Source organism: Cervus elaphus, chromosome 23 (genome assembly GCF_910594005.1).
Source record: "Cervus elaphus chromosome 23, mCerEla1.1, whole genome shotgun sequence".
NCBI classification, from domain to species: domain Eukaryota; kingdom Metazoa; phylum Chordata; class Mammalia; order Artiodactyla; family Cervidae; genus Cervus; species Cervus elaphus.
Window position 1 is genome coordinate 66,326,630 of NC_057837.1, and position 19,374 is coordinate 66,346,003.

The 19,374-nt window shown below is 53.8% G+C and overlaps 1 protein-coding gene across 1 annotated transcript in view; it reads left to right on the forward strand.

Annotated features, from left to right (window-relative positions):
- Positions 1 to 16,706, forward strand: part of VSTM2L (V-set and transmembrane domain containing 2 like) — a 38,344-nt gene extending 21,638 nt beyond the window's left edge. Inside the window, exons 2-4 of the mRNA XM_043884596.1 lie at positions 4,537 to 4,706; positions 6,614 to 6,664; positions 15,302 to 16,706. Of these exons, the coding sequence (XP_043740531.1) occupies positions 4,537 to 4,706; positions 6,614 to 6,664; positions 15,302 to 15,574 (494 nt within the window). The 3' untranslated portion in view covers positions 15,575 to 16,706. The remainder of the gene's footprint in view (positions 1 to 4,536; positions 4,707 to 6,613; positions 6,665 to 15,301) is intronic.
- The last annotated feature ends 2,668 nt before the right edge of the window (positions 16,707 to 19,374 follow it).

A 19,374-nucleotide genomic window follows, 5' to 3' on the forward strand; every position in this document is an offset into this window, starting at 1 on the left:
TTTTGGTTACTTTAAAAAACATGGTGACAGGTAATTGAAAATTCCCTCTGTCTTGGTGAGGGGCTCACATTCCCTGTCTGTTGGACAGCGCCCTCTAGAGGACGATTACTGGGATCCGGGTTGGGGGAGAGGGGCTGACCTTGCCCACCCCTGGCTGCTGAGTAGCCCTGGGCCAGATTTCTGCATCCATAAGAAGAGCTGGAGGACCAAGGTCAGGGTTTTCAGTCAGCTGGGGGGCCTGTGGGCAGGGGGAGGCTAAGTGAAGGCGGATGGAGGCCAGCCCCTCCCCACGTCACCCTGATGGAAACCCCAGTGAAGGGGTTTCCTTGGGGAAACCCATCGCTGCCCTTCCTTCCACCCGTGAGACCCACAAGTACCATTTCCCATCCTCCTGTGGGAAGAACTCCCCCAGCCCTGGGAGGAGAAGTGCCATGGCTGAGTCACACAGCCAGTTTCTAGGGCTGGCTCTGCCCTTCCTAGGTCTGTGATCCTGGGGGTGGGGTGGGGGGGGTGGGGAGCAAGCCCCTCTCCACACAGTAGCTCTGGATCCCCTTTCTCCACTGGCAGGAGGGAAGATGGTGGTTACTTTCTGATTCCCATGGCTCAGGCAGGAACACCTGGAGGGGGTTACAACAGCAGTGTCACTCTCACTATCTCTTGGCCAGGAAGGTCACACTGCCAGTTACCTCGGATCCAACTGGGGGCCTCACCGCTCTCATCCTTCCCCCTTTTGCAAAGGTGCTGGGCAGGTAGGGGCATGGATCAAAGCAGAATCCGGCTGTCCCCAGGGCCAGGCACCAACGGCTCACTCTGATCACCTCCCAGCCCTCCTGGTAGCTCAGGTCCTCGGCAGCCCCCTTCAGTCCTGCTCGAGTTGGCGAATCGGCATCAGTATTTAGTGAGCACCTACTATGTGCCAAGCATTGTTCTAGGAGCTGGGGAAATATCAGTAGGCAAGACAGGCACCAACCCTGCCTCCTGGAAGGAAAAGCAGACCATAAACATACATAAAATAAGTGTATTAGCTGTGCTGTCCAATACAGTAACTGTTAACTACAATTCAACGGACATTAGTTTGAGCAAACTCCAGGAGATGGTGAAGGATGGGGAAGCCTGGCGTGCTGCAGTCTATAGGGTTGCAAAGAGTCGGACACGACTTCTTGACTGAACGACAACAATCCCCTACAAGTGGCCATCTGCATTTAAGTTTTTAAAAAATATTTATTTTTGGCAGTGCTGGGTCTTTGTTGCTTCACACAGACTTTCTCTAGTTGCAGCAAGCAGGGGCTATTATCTGATTGTGGTGCACAGGCTTCTCATTGCAGCAGCTTCTCTTGTTGCAAGAGCATGGGCTCTAGGGCACGTGGGCTTCAGTGGTTGTGGCACATGGGCTTAGTTGCCCCTCGGCACATGAGATCTTAGTTCCCTGACCAAGGATCAAACCCGTGTCCTCTGTATTGGCAGGCCTATTCTCCTGGACCACCATAGAAGTCCTTACATTTAAAGTTAAATTAATTTAAATGAAGTAAAACTTAAACTTCAGTTCCTTACTCACACTAGTCATACATATCTCAGGTGCTTAACAGACACATGTGGCTGGTGGCCACTGTGTTAGCTCAGATATAGACCATTTTCCTCATTGCAGGAAGTCCTAGTGGGCAGCACTTTGGAAGGGAAGAGGGTTTCAAAGCTCTGGGTTGGGGCAAGAGATACAGTTGTTGTTGTTTTTTTTCCCCAATGCAAATTATATTTTGCAATTTTTCTCCTTTTTTAAAATTTTAATTAATTGTTTTGACTGCACAGCTTGTGGAATATAATTTCCCCAAACCGGGATTGAACCCGGGCCCTGGCACTGAGAGCACCGAGTCCTAACCACTGGGCCACCAGGGAATTCCCAGGGATGCAGCTTTAAGTGAAGTGGTCAGGGTAGACCTCGATGCACGTGCATGTGTGCTAAGTCGCTTCAGTTGTGACCGACTCTTTGCGACCCTATGGACTGTAGCCCTCCAGGCTCCACTGTCCATGGGATTCTCCAGGCAAGAATACTGGTGTGGGTTACCATTTCCTTCTCCAGGGGATCTTCATGACCCAGGGACTGAACCCTCATCTCTTACGTCTTCTGCATTGGCAGGCAGGTTCTTTACCACTAGCACCAGCTGGGAAGCCCTCAGGCCTCGCTGAAGAGGCAACATCTGAGCAGAGTCCTGATGCAAGGGGAGGAAGGAGTCCGGTGATAATCTGGGTGAAGAGAGTTCTAAGCAGGGGGAATGGCAAGTGCAAAGGTCCTGAGGTAGGATCTCAGCTGAATGTCTGAGGAACAGCACGGAGGCCATTGTGTCAGCACTGGAATGAGCAAGGGGGAAAGTAGAAGCTTTTCCTCCACAGGGGACTGGCCTGAACATGGAGGGCCTTGTCAGCCACTGTAAAGGCTTTGGTTTTTCATCTTAGGGAGAGGGCGTCATGGGAGATTTGAGAGCTGGGGGGACTGATGGGTGTTTTGCCAAATTTTTTCTGGCTGCTGTGTTGAAAATAAATCAGTGAGGAGGGTGGGTGGCGGCAGGGAGACCAGTGGTTCCCCCACGGTCATGGGTGAGAGATGGTGGTGGCTGGCCCAGCGTGGGGCAGTGAAAGCGGGGACAAGGGGCTTGATTCGGGAGATGTTCTGGAGACAGAACCCATGGAACTCCCCAGAGACCGAATGGGGGCATAAGAGAAAGAACAAAGGAGGCAAGGGAGACCCTACAGTTTTTGGGGGGCCTGGGCACTTGGAGGGCAAAGTTGGGTGGGCAGGTACCTTCCTCCAGGAGCCCATGTGTTTCCTGCCCACTGGAAACAAGGACAGTCCCAGCTCTCAGTTGCTGACACACCACTCCTGATACATGTTCAGTAACTCAAACAACATCCGCTCTTATTACACTGGCTTTGTTACGCAATGGCAGTCAGTCCTTCGCAAACCTCAGAGAACATGGGCAGCCTGAACCCATGACCTTGGAGGTCAAGGATGTCACAGACTTTCTCTTAACCCACAGGCTCATTGCTGGAGTCAAGCTCCATTTGGAAACCCTGTGTGTACAGCAGAAACAATAGGATTTTATCAATCCTGACCCTCCCAAAGCGCTTGGGATCACGGGAGCGGGGTGGCGACAGGTGACCCCAGAGCAGGACCCCCGCTTCCAGTCAGGCTCTGTCTTCCTCCAGCTCCGAGGCGAGCAGTGCCAGGAGGGACCTCGGGGGCTGCAAGGTGGGCTTGTCTGCCCGCTGGGTGGGGGCGCCTGGCAGCAGCAAAACAGACATGGGGTGGCGGGGACCAACAGAGGCAACATTCCCTGGGTGACCTGCCCGCTGCCAGGCATCTTTCCAGGGCGAGATAATCCATCCTGAGAAGAGGAAAGAATTCTAATTACGTCTCAGGACAGTATTTGTTTGGAAAGACAAGAGACAGAACATATGGTGGGAGCAGTGCTGAACTGCACCCAGTGGGGACCGGTTTTCGCGTTTACCTGACAGCGTGGCGGGGGTGGCGGTGGGTGGGGGTCCTGCTGGGTCTGGGGAACCGCTGCTCCGGGCTTTGTTGGGGAGCTGGACCCGGCTCGGGGTGGGGCGCGGGTGACGGGAGGCAGGTGCATCTCCCACCGCCCCCTGGGGGCCTTGAGAGGATGGAGACTCTACCACCTGTTCGAGGCATCTCGTAGGTGCCAGGAAATGTGTAGTGAGGCAGCTCCGGTCCCTGCTGTCCTGCAGCTGCGACAGGCAGTGCCTGCAGCCAGGGGGTGTGCATGACCGTAACCATGATCAGGGCATTGAGCGGAACCGACCCAGTCGGTCAGGGAAGGCCTTTCTGAGGGGGCCAGGTTTCAGCGGAGCTTTGAGTGACTTGCCTAGCCAAAGAGGGACCAAGGGAAGCACATTTCAGGCACTGGGAACAGCGGAGACCAAAGTGAGGCAGGAAAAGGGAGGCCTGTTCATAGGACAGAATGGAGACCAGGGGAAGGTGGGAGTGGCCTGCCCTCCAACCTGGGCAGAGGGGACCCCAGCAGGGGTTCCTGGATTGGGGTAGGGGCCCAGGTCTGGTCCGGTTTTCTCAAAGACTGTGTTGAATGCTGTGCCCTGGGATTGAGAAGAACCCCCCAGGGCTGGGGGCTGGCGGAGAAACTGGGAAGAATTGATGAAAGCGGCAGCTTCCTCCCTGGTCTCCTGGCCTCCTTGCTCACACCTTCCAACCAAGCCCTCTTCGGATCTGTTACTACCCTCTCCAGAGAATCTGGTGCCCGCGATCTCGGGGGTTGAGGGCTGGCCCGTGTGGGACATTCGGGGCCCCCGGACCTCCTCCTTCATCCCCAAGTCTTGCCGCCTGCCGCCGCCGCCCAGCCCTCTTCCCCAGCCGCGCTGAGCCGGTCCAGATGCCCCACCTGCCGCCGGACCCCCCCGCCCCCACCCCTCTCCCCCCCACCCCTCTCCTCCCCCACCCCACCCCCCGCCGCCGGCCCTGAGGTTTCCTGAGCCCTTGGCCACCCTTCCCCCGGTGTCTCCGCACAGCCCTGTTCACAGAGACGCCCCACGACATGACGGCGCGGACGGGCGAGGACGTGGAGATGGCCTGCTCCTTCCGCGGCAGCGGCTCGCCCTCGTACTCGCTGGAGATCCAGTGGTGGTACGTGCGGAGCCACAGGGACTGGACGGACAAGCAGGCGTGGGCCTCGAACCAGGTACCTCCCGGGGGAGACTTCCGAGTGGGGCTGGGAGGATCCCGCCCGCCCCCCGCCCACTCCCGGGGAGGGGGTATGTCTCTGCCCCTCATCGTCTCTGAGGGCACGGGCTCCAGCTGTGCTCGTCCTCTGCAGCCCCCAGCGGTCTCCCTGCCTTCTTCCTGGAATGGAAGCTTGGTGGGGGTGTGGGGTGGGGGCGGGGCCAGGCTGGGGGCGGGGCCAGGCTGTGCACCTGGGAAGCGTGCAGCTTGTAGGGCCCTACAGGGAGCAGAGTCCCGCCCTTCAGGTGCAGGTGGGGGAACTGAGTGCAGAAGGACGGAAGCTGGCTCCAGGTTAATGGGCAAGGCGGGTCTCCTGATTCACCGTCTCCAAGCCCTGGGAGCACTTGCTTTGTAGTGAAAGTGAAAGTCGTTCAGTCGGTCCGATTCTTTGAGACCCCATGGGTAGTCCATGGAATTCTTCAGGCCAGAATACTGCAGTGGGTAGCCTTTCCCTTCTCCAGGGGATCTTCCCAACCCAGAGATCGAACCCAGGTCTTCTGCATTGCAGGCGGATTCTTTACCAGCTGAGCCATGGCCCTCTAAACACGGGACAGTCTTGTTGCCCAGTTCTGTCACACACATACACGTGTGCACTCATGCCCTTCCACATACCTGCAGACACACGAGGCAGCCCAGTCACGGTACATGTACACACTCACAGTCACACACACACACACACACACACACACACACACACACACACACACACCGCGGAGGCAGACGCTATTGGTGTCCCCGCCCACCTGCCCGGCCAACACTATCCCCTACCACCAGCCCCACTCCCAACCCCTGCGACACTGCCTGAGGGTTTTCTCCGGACTACAGAGCCTGCAGGAAGGCAAGGCAGGCTGGAGAAGGGCTCCACCAATGACTGACAAGCCGTTGGAGGGTAAATACCCCAGCTCCCTCGCCCTTCAGTTGGGATAACTGAAGAGCATCCCCAGGTGCTCAGAGGGAGAAAGTTCCAGTTGCCCACTGCGGTAACTGGCTTGAGGACATACCCAATCTTAACTTCCTTGGCTCTTTGGTATCACTTGCTCACTCACTCGCCTCCTGGTGTTTCCTGGCATCACCTCCCAAATAAATCATTTGCACTTGAATCTTTGTCTCAAGGTCTGCTTCTGGGGGAGCAAACTAAGACACTCTCATTCTTACACTTGTGTGTATATAAGTATTATGCAAACATATATGTATCTGCCCACCTGTTCACATATGAACACATATATGACACACCCTCATATGCACACACAGGCATGCTCACACATTCTTGCATGTTTCATGAAATGGCCTCTAACATATTCACAAATACATATTAAAATCATCTAGCTCCTGGGGGTGTCCACTCCCCAGCACACTGGCTTAGAGGACTCCAGTGGTCAGAGAAAATTCTTAGGCATGGAGTTGCAGGCTTTGCAGTTGGAAGCCTCTGGGGTCAGTGTGCAGGGGATAGTATGTGGACAGGGCTCTGGCAGCATCTGTACAAACAAACCTGAAAACAGGCCACATCCACAGATGGAGAGAGACGCAAGTGTGCAGACAGACAATCCTACAGATACCCCAAACCCAAATTACATTTTTGCCTGTTCACACCTACCCTCCCTATGTATCTCCAAATACCCTGCATATCAGAATGCATAGCGTGTATGCAGTCAGTTTTATAGACACCTCCTTTATCTTCCTTTGCTCTGACTCACCTCCATCCCTGAGTGGATGCAGAGCTGAAGGACTTCCCCCGCAGCCCTGCCTCCAGACCCATGGTCCCCGGAGCATCACCTGCTGTCTCAAGAATCTTAGCCATGGCCCATACCCCCACCCTGTGATGCTAATGCCTTGTCTCTGCTTTTTCTACCCTTCTGCTCCCAACAGCTAAAAGCATCTCAGCAGGAAGACGCAGGGAAGGACGCCACCAAAATAAGTGTGAGTTTTGATATTGACTTCTTACAAGGGCTCTAATGGAGGACGCAGCTGTAATTTAAAAAAAAAAAAAAAATTGGTCTAGTTCAGCAGGGAGCTTTGGCAAGAAGATGGAGGAGAAGGAAAAAAGAAAAAAAAAAAAAAAAGAAGAAGAAGAAGGGGGAAAAATTGGCCCGGCTCTGTTTTTTAAAAGCCAGAGATTTTTCAAGTTCATTGAATGACAGGCACAAACAAATGACAGGGGGAGAGAAGATGCATTCTCTCCTGTCGGGGCCAAGGCTGTGTGCATCCCTGATGCTTCGTGACTGTCTCAGCAGCATTTTTTTATTTGGGGAGCCAACGAGGGACTAAGGAGACTGAGTCGGCTTTTTTCGGCCCATCACAAATGACAGCTGCAGCATCTCATGGTCACTTGGGTCATCTGGCTCCGGACGTGAGGCGGGACGGAGGAACTACAGCTGAAGGGTTTCAGGGCTGGCTGGGCCTTCGAATGCATTGACTCATTTTTATCATTCTCCATCTCTCGAGGGAAGGGCAAGCTTTGGTCCATGTTACAGGTGGGGCAGCTGAGGCTTAGAGGGGTCAAAGCCTTGCTGGAGGTCATGACTTGGCTGAGCCGCCTCGAGCTTTTGTCTCCAGGCTATGCTGGAGCCCTATGAGGTAGGGCACGCGAGGGACTCAGGGAGTGCCAGTTTTTGTAGAGAAGGGCGCCCCAAGCAGAGTCTGGAAGAGGCTGAGGAGAGGGGAGTGACCTGGTGACACGCGTGGCCATGGGACCAGGTTGGCTTTGTGCAAGGGGCATGCAGTCAGCCTGGCAGGAGGTTGGGAGTCAACTGGACACACGCCCAGAAGATGCGGGTACCCACAGGGGTATGGACACGCATTTGTGGGAGTGACCTCCAGATTCACTCTTTGCTACTGCTCCTTCCCAAGCCCATCAAGGACTTGTGGGGGTGCTTGGGGCCCCAAGGCCACTTAGACACAGAGGATCCCCCAGAGCAGAAGTCACAGTGTAAACAGTGGGCACTGGGAGGCGTGAGGTGCCATGCCAGGCCCTGGAGGTGGCAGAACAGAGGCCGGGAGGCTGGGAGGGAGGCGCCCATGGAGGTTCAGACAGGAGATGGGCAGATGACAGAAAAAGGCCTTCAAAGCATCATATGTGCTATCTACCCTCGGGGCCTTTCTGAGCTAGGAAAATGTAAATCATCTCTGGCTCAGGGCGGCTGCTGGCCCACCGCCTCTAAAGCCCTGGCCCCTTACCCTCATCCTCTGCCAAGGGCACGCCCATGCGTAACACCTTGTTTCTTGCCCAAACACCCATCACTTAAGCCTGACCAGGTGGAGACCTCTGTGTACATTAATATACACCGTTCATGGCAACTCTCTCACTGATGATTTTGTTTGGGGTTTAAGAAGCGTCTAAGGCAAAGGAGAAAATAATCTAATTGACTTAGAGGATTAGAATTCAAGGCTGCTGGGCCCCACGTGAGGGGCATGCAAAGATGCTAATTAGTAAAATAAAATAAATGTACTCAGCATGATCATGCAATACCCACCCCCACCCCAATAATCCCTGGCGATTCCTGCACCAGCTGGGGCTCTGTTAGGAGATTCCCAGGCAAACACAGACCCAGCTCCCTGTGCAGACAGCATCTTGCCTGTGATAGTTCTTAAGTACATGGACGCACAGTTAACGGACATCTGTGAGCAGCAGCACACCCCAGGTTCCTGCAGCCCGAGAGAAGGCTCAGATTTCTCCATGGCCTTCGAGATTCTGTACAACTCACTCTGCTCACCCTCTGGGCCATCTCGTCTGCTGGACCTGGTTCCCCTGTCCCTTCCAAACCTGGCTGCCTCCCAGCCTCTCATTCCTTCCTACCTCCTGACATTTGCACATGTCAGAAAACGGTTCCTCTCTCTTCCTTCAGAACTCAGCTTATCAAGCCTCCCTGGACCCTGGGACTCAGCCGGCGCCCCTTCCTTCTCCTTGCTGGCTGCATTTTTGTCTGTATTGATCTGTGCTTGTGAGCCTCTGTTTCAGGCCTGCCTTCCCTGGAGACAGTGGGGCTGGGACTGTGCCTGCCTGATTTCCAGAGCCTGGCACCATGCCTGGCAGGTAGTCAGCGCCCAATAAATATTTATCAAGTGACTGCCACACACACAAACACACACCCAGGCCAATGGCAGCGCAAAGCCAGACACAGATTTTGATACACGGACATGCCAACACCATGCGCGTCGTGCCTGTGCGTGTATGTGTGCAGGGGTCGTTTGGGAAGGTGGAGCCTGGGAATGAACGCCCTGTGTCTGCAGGAGCCAGATGAGCCAGGCAGGAGTGCTGGCCCCAGAGTCCTATGTCACCTAAAAATCCCGAGTTCCAGGAAGTATCTCCCGATTTTTTTTTAAATTTATTTTATTTTTGGCTGTGTTGGGTCTTCGTTGCTGATTGCGGGCTTTCTCTAGTTGTGGTGAGCGGGGCTACTCCCCAGCTGCTTCTCATTGCAGTGGCTTCTCTTGTTGCAGAGCACGCCCTCTGCTTCACAGCTGTGGCACACGGGCTTACTTGCTCCAAGACATGTGGGATCTTCCCGGATCAGGGATCGAACCCGAGTCCCCTGCATTGCAAGGTGTATTCTTAACCACTGAACCACCAGGGAAGTCCTGATTTTATAACTGTTGGGACCTAATTTGATTTTTGTGGAAGGCAAACAACTCAGTCTCCCAGTTGGGCAGCGTCAGCACCTCAGGGGCCCCAGGTTCAGAGGAGGAAGTAAAATGAGTCTCTGGGGGTTAGGTGGAAGCAGGGCTCCATCATGGGTGCTGTAACCCCTTGGGTCCACCATGGTTGCCCTGGGGAGGTTGAGATACAGCAGCGCTGAGTGCAGGGGTGGGTCAGTGAGGACACAGTGGGCCAACACCGAATGTCCCAGGACCACCTGAGTCCTGGTCCAGCTTTGCCCCCTCCCTGGGCCTCCCTCCCCCGCTCATTGCTGTCTAGCAAATATATGAAAAGCACTATGGAGACTGTAAAGTCCTCTGGATTCGGCCATGTAAATGACAGTGATTACTACAGTGGAAACTTAATATGAATTTTCAAATCACATGATTCCTATTCCCAGAATTGGGGGTGGAGGGGTGTGGAGCAGGGAAAGGAGGCCCAGCTTCTTTGCAGAAAACGGGAGAAGGAAAGAAAAGAGCTCAGAATCTCATAAAGAGATCGTTTAAATTACAGGCACCTGTAATAATAGCACTGATAACAATAATAACAAGGCAGCTAACGTTTATTGAGTGCTTGCCATATGTCAAGAACCATGATGAGTGCTTTACAATGTGATTTATCTCATTTAACTTGGGGCCTGGGGAAGGATCCCCTGGCCTTAAAAATTATCTCCCTTGGGAGCTTGTATATGCTGAAGATTCCCTTATCAGGGCCTCATTCCTGGGGCTCAGATGAATTCTGCCTGTGTCCATTTTCAAGTTCTGGAAGTTTTTCTTTTGACTTCACTAAAGTTCTGTGTTTTGGAATTAATGTCCCCTTAACTAACAATTTCGCAAGTAGAGATGGCCCCCAACTGCTGAATTTTAAAATAAGGTGAAATTCCCCACATGTATCCTTTTTCCCAGGAGGCTCACCTGCCTTTGTTACTGTTAGTCTCTCTTTTGGTCTAACTGCAGTTGTTTGTGCTGTAGATTCATGTAACCTGTTTCAGTCCAAAACAGCCTTGGGCAGCCTGGGTCCCAATATGCAGGTGGCCTTGTGTTCCATCCCCGCTATCCTAAGCCCTGCCTCCACTCCAGCCAAGCCCTAAAAGCCGGGGGGCAGCCAAAGAGGCCTCAGCAAGCACGCTGCAGCCCCCAAGGCCTGTAGGATCTTCCCGGACCAGAGATCGAACCAGTGTCCCCTGCATTGCAAAGGGAAGCCCCTGATTTTTAACTGTTGGGACCTAATTGGATTTTTGAAAAACTGTGGAAAGCAAACAGCAGCCCCCAACCCCGGGCCCCCAAATCTGCATAAATGGTTAAAAGGCAGCAGCAGTATTTGTCAGATCAAGCCCCTGCCTGCCTTGCCTGCCTACCCCATACATGTGATATACACATGAATACTGTGTGTTTTCTGATGCAGGGAGTGGGGGCTGGGAACGAGAGCAGCACACAAGGTCTGCATTCTTCATGAAGGATTAACAGGCCAAGCAGTGGGTCATGGTGTACTACGACTTTATTTTCTGTAGTAGACATTTCTATATTTCCTTGAAAATTCCTGCAGTGATCCACAGTATACAAAGGGCATGGAATTCTGAAGTCTGAAAGGGAGGCAAGATTCATGTGGAGTCGAAATCACTCCATCCATCTTGGGAATCCCTTGAAACAGGCACAGAGCAGCCGGCCTTTGGCTGAGGCCCCAAAGATTATTCTGTGAAGGCCATGATCACACATACCCAGTCCCCACTCTCAGGGTACTCCCAGTCGGTGTGGCAAATGGATGATAACTCAACCATCACACATGATAAAAAGTAAAATTACAACTGTGACTATCAAAATAAGAAGGAGTGCAGCCAGTCACAGGACCTGACCTAGTCTGAGGGGTCTGGAGGGCTTCCTGGAGGAGGTGTTCTTTGAAGTGAGCACTGGAGTGTAGGGAGGTTGACTTGGAGTAGAGGGAACTTCTCTGAGTGTGTGTCTGTTTGTGTGTGTGTGTGTGTGTGTGTGTGTTGGAGGAACTGCAACACACACACTGCGTGTGTTGGTGGGTGAGGGAAAGGAGAGGATGAGACCCTAAAGTTTCCCCCAGCAGCCACTATGGGGAGCCATCGCAGGAAGGGTTCTAAGTTGGAGCCATTTTGGAAAGATATGTCTGACTGTCTTGGGAGGATGGATTGGAAGGGGCCAAAGCACTTTGGAGAGGCCCTGGGGGAGGCTGGGATATTGCCCTGGCCAGTGCATGGGGATCTGGATTCCAGAGAGAAGGGGAGGACCAGTAATGTTTAGCAGGAAGATCAGTGGGATTCAGAGATGGATTGTGCCCGTGGGAAGGGAGAAATGGGGGTCATGACTTGGGAGGGCCTGGCTGCAATGGGTGAGGGCTTCTGGGGCCCAGATTTGGGGGACTCTGAGTTGGCGTCTGGCCTTGCCAAAGTGAAAGTGAAAGTCTCTCTGTCGTGTCCGACTCTTTGTGACCCCATGGACTATACCATCCATGGAATTCTCCAGGCCAGAGTACTGGAGTGGGTAGTCATTCCCTTCTCCAGGGGATCTTCCCAACCCAGGGATCGAACCCAGGTCTCCTGCATTGCAGGCGGATTCTTTACCAACTGGGCACTGGTGAATTGGCTGGGTGTTGCTGATGGAAGCTCGGGAGTGGCAGAGCTCAGAGCCCAGCCTGGGGCAGGGACCTCTTGACCCCCTGCTCCCCACCCGGCACCTTCTCAGGGTCACCATGTCACTCTTAGGCTGAGGACACATGGAGGAGAGGTCTGGCACTGTGGAATAATTTGCCATCATCCACTCTTCCTGGTACAGCTCGGGAGAAGGATCCCAGCCCACCCACCTGATGGTCTGTGGGTTCCTGCCGTGTCCAGCGAGGCCTGGGCCATGGGCAGGCAGGAAGGAGGCTGAGCTTGGTCATGGCATGGACTGGCCTTGTCTCTTTCAGCATAATTAGGTGCTTAATTGCACTGCTAAGGCCTGTCGATGCCCGTGCCGAGGCGATTATGATTTACAGCCAGGCCTCCGCGTGGGGATCTGTCCACCTCACAGCCCCGTGCTGGGGGGCTGGGTTGCAGGATTTTTCTGCCCAGTTTGTGAATATTGAAATCCAACAGGCTGCTCCACCACCCCCTTGAAGCCTGGGTAAGATGCTGGCTCCCTCCCGTAAGAGATGCTTCTGAGGAAGGGGCCAGGCTCCCTGAAGACATGGAGGGCTGTGGGCCTAGGGAATGAGGTGGGGTGTGGTGGAAAGACAGACTTGTTTACTGGTCCTGGGAGGCTCCCCAGGGATATGATTAAGACTTGGTTCTTGTCACCAGCTGGGTGGCCTTGGGCAAATCACCTTACCTCTCTGAGCCTCTGTTTCCTGACCCACACAATGGGTATCCCAGTAGTGCCTACGTCATAGGGTTATTTATTATGGGGTTTAAATATGGTGTAGACTCTTTAACACATCATCTCCCGGGGATCAAGTGCTCCATAAATATTAGCTGCCAGCTCTGCTGCTGACTACTGTTGTTACTCTTTTTATTATTTGCCTTCTCTGGGTGGTGCTTAGAGATGCAGAGCCCCAGGACTGATGTGTGTCCTCTTCTGTCGCCCTGGTGGAAGCCGGCTCTCCGGGGTGCTTGGTTACGGATGTGAGGTCTGGGTTCTCCCTTAGACCTGGAGCCTCCATGGGAGTCGCAGGGGTCTGGCTGGCTCGCAGCTGTATCCCCAGCGCCCGGCTCGGAGTGGGCCTCGCTCATGGTCTTGTCGACTGAAAGGATGAATCCAGCCCAGGAAAACTGAGGCCAGGGTGCTGGGGACGGGTCAGGGTCAGATCCAGCCTCCCAGCACTGCCTGCTCTTCTCCTTGTCTCCCTTCTCCTCCCTGAGTGGCGGAGGTCACACACAGGGGTGGCGGGGTAGGAGGGAGCTGGTGACCAGAGCTTCCAGTCCTGGGAAGGGAAAGGGTGGGCGGAGGGGTGGGCCATGCGTGGTGCTCCCTCCCCAGCGCTCCTCCCAGCGCTCCTCCCAGCGCTTCACATTATTACTCCATTAGCGCCTTGTAGGGTTGACAAATGAAGGATAATTAATATCCGTGAGGGAAACAGATGTTGAGGTAATTCACTCCCCGCTGCGCATTTGCAACGGCGTCTCCTAACTCGCCTGAGAGTGTGGCAGGGCCCCAGGACCTCTCTGTGCCCTTGGTCAGAGGTGACGGAACCAGCAGGGCTGATGGCCTCCAGCTGGGCCCTGCCCCAGTACCGGGGAGGAGGGGTATCCCACACCCAGGGGGGCGGCTGGAAGAGTCTCCCACTGCTTGTTCTACAGAGAAGGTGAGCAGTTCTGCCTCTGTCCCACCTCCTGCCTCCTGCTGCACCATAAGCCCATGTATTCTTGCTTTGCGGGGGACGATGACCAGCCAGGACGGTCAGAAGGAGAGAGGGTGAGCCAGGCTCCTTGCAGCTGCCCACTGCTCTCTCCCGTTCCGGAGCCTGGGAAGTGCCCCATGGCCCTGCCAGCTCTGGGTGACCCTCTGTGGGCCCATCACACCTTTGAAGGCTTAGAGTGTGCCAAGGCAACCTGGATTCACTGACTCAATGCCCATGGGAAAGCCATCTTTCAGAGCCTTAACTTCACCATCTGTAAAGTAGGTATGATTATATATATGTGACCCAAAATTAACAAGCATGATATCTGGGTACCACTTCATTTGGAGAAAGGAGGAACTAGAGTAAGTCCATTTAAACATTTAAATGTTTTCTTTTTTCATTATTATTATATACAGGGTATCAGGCTCTGCAGTGGTCACTGAGATGAAAAAGATAGATATCATCCCTGCCCTCATGGAGTTTATAGTTTAGCCAAAGAGAAAAACAAAAATCAAGTAAACAGACAAATAAATGGTTCTCCAGTTGTGATGAGTGTTAGGAAAGAAATAGACAGGACGATGTGATGGAGGGCTTCTTGGAGGAGGTGATGTTTGAGAATGAATGGGAGTCAAAGAGGTGATGGGAGACAGCATTCTGGCAGAGAGACCAGCAAAGGCTGTGAGGTCAGAAAGAGCCTGGCATCCAGGAGGAAGGAACCAGGGAAGCCAGAGCCAATTGATGGGATGATTAGAAGTCATGTGTGTGAGGGCTCAGCTGCATGGTGAACACACCACCTCAGACACCGTCCTTTTTCTCACCCTGGCCTCCTCACTGCAAGGCTGATCAGCAAGGGTGTCCTCCTACAGAATTTGGGGTGTGGCAAGAACAGGTAGGCTGGGTATCTGTCCCCATCACTCCCCCCCAGGGGAGAAGGACAAGCTGGGCTCAGGACTGGGGCTACCAGTCTGGGGCTCACTCAGCTCCATCCTGGCCCTGGCGAGCCTGCAGTGCTGGCTGGTAATGGCATCACTGAGCATGGGGGTCAGCAGCTGGGTGTTGGGGACTGTTCTCCCCTGTTCTGTCTAGATGGGGTGGGAGCTGTAGGAGAGGCTTCTTTTGGCTCTAAGGAAGAAGGGGATAAGAAGGATGGAAGCCCCCTTTCACACCACCCCCACTTTATAGGGCAAAGTTCTCTTTTTTTCAGCTATCAGATACATCACTGGGGAAGCTAGAAGAGGACAGGGGACTCTGACCTCTTTGTAACTTTCTCTGAGTCCGTAATTCAAACTAAAAAGCTGAAAATCACACAGCAGAAGTTTTGCAATGAGATCTCTTCACCCTGCATATCCCTGAGCTCTAACCGGGCTAGTTCTAACTCATGCTTTTTCACTGCTATGTAATATTCCGCTGAATGAACGGACCAATGCCTGTTTATCTGATCTGTTGATAGACACTTAAGTTGCTTCGGCTTTTCTGCTGTTGAGCTCCGCGAGCCCTGATGGGAGTGTCCGTGGGGCCCCGCTTGCGGAGCGGGCCCTGGACTCCAGGGGCCAAGGTCACTGTCTCTGTGTCGCCCCCAGGTGGTCAAGGTAGTGGGCAGCAACATCTCCCACAAGCTGCGCCTGTCGCGCGTGAAGCCCACGGACGAAGGCACCTACGAGTGCCGTGTCATCGACTTCAGCGACGGCAAGGCCCGGCACCACAAGGTCAAGGCCTACCTGCGGGTGCAGCCGGGGGAGAACTCCGTCCTGCACCTGCCCGAGGCCCCGCCCGCCGCGCCCGCCCCGCCGCCCCCCAAGCCCGGCAAGGAGCTGCGGAAGCGCTCGGTGGACGAGGAGGCCTGCAGCCTCTAGACTGATGCCCAGCTCGCCGCCGGCCGGCCCCGCGCCCCTCCGGCTGTATCGAGTGCACGAGGAGCCGCTGGACCGCCGGGGACGGGGCTGCCCGGGTCCAGCTCCTCCCCATCCCCGAGACGGCCTGTGGCCCCCTCCTCGGCCCTGCGCCCGCCACCCCTCGGCTCAGCATGTAAGCCCCGCCCAACCCTCCCCCTTCAGACCCTCGCCGCGACCTGGCTCCTTGGAGAAGGTGGCCCGGGGCACCCAGGGGACAGCCGCCCCGGAACGCTGGGCTGGGGCACCAGACCGGGACCGGGCTGCCCCCCATCCGTCACCAGCTTCAGTTGAGTCCAGTGTTTCGCTTTGCTTGCTTGTCCCCCATCCCGTCCCAAGCCGGGGACCTCCCAGCCTTACTCTGCTTCCTTCCTCCCATCCCCTGCTTGGACCCCGGGGTGTGGAGCGGTGACCCCTCCCAAATGTGGACTTGAATCTTCTGAGCAGAATCAGGGCCTCTGGTGAAGGAGTGAGGCACAGAGGCCCCCAGGAGAGCCGTGATCCCTTAGCCGAGTGGCTCACAGGGGTGCTGGGAGGACGGGGAGACCCCTCCCCCTGCCTGCAGGTAGGTCCTTCATGTTCAGCCTCCTACTAAGAATCAGCCCCTTGTCCCACCCACCGGAGAGGCAGGGGACCCAGGATCTGCCCCTTCTCATGGCAAGTCAGAAGGAGGGCCTTTTCCCTCTGACCCCTCGGCCCCACGCAGAGTCTTGCACCAGCGGGACCTGTTGGAGGGTCTTCAAGGCTCCCCAGGAGCCCCCTCTGCCAGTTCCTATCATCCCAGCCCCCTCCCAGGACCCATGCTGAACACCCCCCCCCCAAGGGCCTGGGGCTGTTGGGAGCCAAGGGCCCCCCCATACCAAATCCCTTCACAATTCCTGAGCAGGGGGGCACCCACCCCCTTGGTGATTTGTAAATATTTCTACTGAGCCCCACACACCCTCAGAACTGGCTGGAACCTCTGGCCACCCCTCAGCGATGGAGTCGGGGGATGTGGGAGAGGCCTAGGCTTTGCCTGGGGGGGTGTGGGTTACCCTGTACACATGATCCAGTCCGTGACTACCAGCCGACCTGAATAAAGCGGTTTAAGCAAAAACCTCTGGGCAGCGTCTTTCTGGGGCATTCACGTCTGGGAACAGCGCCGCCAGGGAGGGGGAGATGGGCAGGGGGAGGCCAGCCCACACCCGCGCCTCACTCAGTCCCATCTCGCTCCTGCTCTCCACTCCCCAAGCACAGAATGAACTCCAGTAGGGGCTCAAGGAGAAAGAAAACCAGCCCTCGTCCAGCGCCAATCCAATTACCAGGCACTTGAATTATTCTGATTTTGAGATCATTACCCATGCCGAAGCGAACAAAAAACATGTTTACACTGTTTTGTGAATAAATAACTTATAAATGAAGTAAGGGTGAGTTACCAGCTCACCAGGCGGCCCCAGAGAAGAACCCCCTACCGTGTGTCTTCCAGATTACCCCTCCTCTCTCCCGGAGGGAACCACCACCCTAATTTTTAAGGTAATCCCATTCTCAGTGTTCTTTTTTTTACAGTGTTACTACCTATATGTATGTCGTCTTAAACAAAACTGTTGAGTTTTATCTACATTTTTGGAATTTTATATGCATGAAATCATACCGTATCTATTCTTTCATACACTCTTATGTTTGTGAGATTCATCTGGATTGTTTCATGTGTCTGTAATGTGTCCATTTTTATTACTGCTTGACAATCCTACAACTTATCAATTTATTCATCCATTAATACTGTTGACAAGAATCTGTGGTCCCATCTGGGTGCACTGTAATCAATGGCCCTGCATGTGAGCACGTGGACTGGTCAGTCGGGAAGTTTGGGCACAGTACTTTAGGGATCTCATTTTCTCCCCAGGTATCAACACCCCCATATTACAGTTGAGGAAATGGGCTCAGAGAGGCTAAGCTAATGAAATCTGTTTTGCCAAGCTTGACTGTTGCTTCCATCATGCCCTGGGTTCTGGACTCCCCTTTGCTCATCCCAGTCGAGAGTCCTGCCCACTTCGGTCCTGCTGAGAATCTGCCTGGGGGTATATCAGTCAAGCCTTTGTAGCCAGCATGCCCAGATGGCACCCCCTTTGTGCCCCTACAGAAACCATTGGCATCACCCACATGGAGCTTGAGCATCTGCCTGTCCCTGAGCTCCCCTGCCAGCCAGATTGAGTGAGCCTCCTCAAGAGCAGGGTTTGGGAGATGCTGGAAATGATGACTGACGCTGGCTGAGCACCAAGTGTGCCCCAGGCACTGTGCTGACCGCCACAGCAGTCCCCAAGGGAGACATGTATCCTCAGTTTTGAGATGAGGAAGCTGAAGTTCGGAGAAGAGCAGGCTGGAGGATGGCTGGTTGAATGAGGATGTGTATCAACGAGGCTGTGAAGCCGGCAGGGCTCGGACTGGTTGTAGGATCCCTGGTCTGGATGGTCTGTGACCTATGGTCCTTTCAGGCCAGCAGTCAGTGAACATGGTCCCTTTATTCAGTGAACATGATCCCTTCCAGAAATCCCCAAGTGCAAGGCAGGCCTGAAAAGCCCAGGTCCCTCTGGGCAGGTCTGGGGGGTACAGGTTCGTGCTAGCGCGGTGACAATTCTTACAGGTCCTGATCACCTACACTGTGCCAGGGAGGACTTTGCCACAGGAAATCCTGAGGCTTCACGGGACCTCATTTTACCTTCCCAAGGGCCGGTATCTCATCTACAGTCCCCTCACTCTTTAGGGGAGTCCCCACCTCCTTAGAGGGCTTTTTCTTGCTCCGCTGGGAATACAGCTCAGGGGAGAGATAGCGCCTGGGATAGAATCCTGCCTCTGCCCATGATTGTTTCAGGACCCCAGGGAATGTTCTTCACCTCTCTGAGTCTCAGTTTCCTTTTCTGTAAAATGGGAACACTCCCAAGGAAATGTATATCAAAATCATAATGAAGTACCACTTGGCATACGCTAAGATGGCAAGGATCAAAAACACAGGACTTCCCTGGTGGTCTAGTGGTTAATAATCTGCTTTGTAACACAGCGCACGCAGGCTTGATTCCTGATCGCAGAAGTAAGATCCCACATGGTGCGGGGCAACTAATCCTGAGCCACAACCAGAGAAGTCTGTGTGCTGAAGTTTGAGAAAGCCCACATGGTGTAACAAAGAGCCTGTACACCTCAAAAAAGATCAGCACAGCCAAAAAAATTAATTAGCTAAAAATAAAAATGCCTAATAAAAAAAGACAGAATAACAAAGGTTGGCAAAGCTGTGGAGAAATTGGAACCCTCATACACTGCTGGTGGGATGATAAAATGATGCAGCTCCTTGGGAAAACAGTCTGGAAGTTGCTCAGGATGTTAAACGTAGAGTTACCATATGACCCAGCGATTGTACACTTAGGTATGTACCCGAGAGAACTGAAAACATATATCCACACAAAAACCTGTGCATGAATACTTACTCATATTATTTATTCACTCATAAATAATAGCCCCAGAGTGGAAACAACATTAATACCCATCAACCAATGAATGGGTGAATAGAATGTGGTGTGTCCAGACAGTGGAACATTACTGAGACTTGGCAAGAAAAAAGAACAAAGTACTGATATCTGTTACACCATGGATTATTCTAAGTGATAATCAAAACGTTACTCTAAGTGAAAGAAGCCAGACACGAAAAGCTACATACTGTAGGATTCCATTTCTGTGTAATGTCCAGAATAGAAAAATCTACAGAAACAGAAAGCAGAACAGAGGTCGCCCGGGCT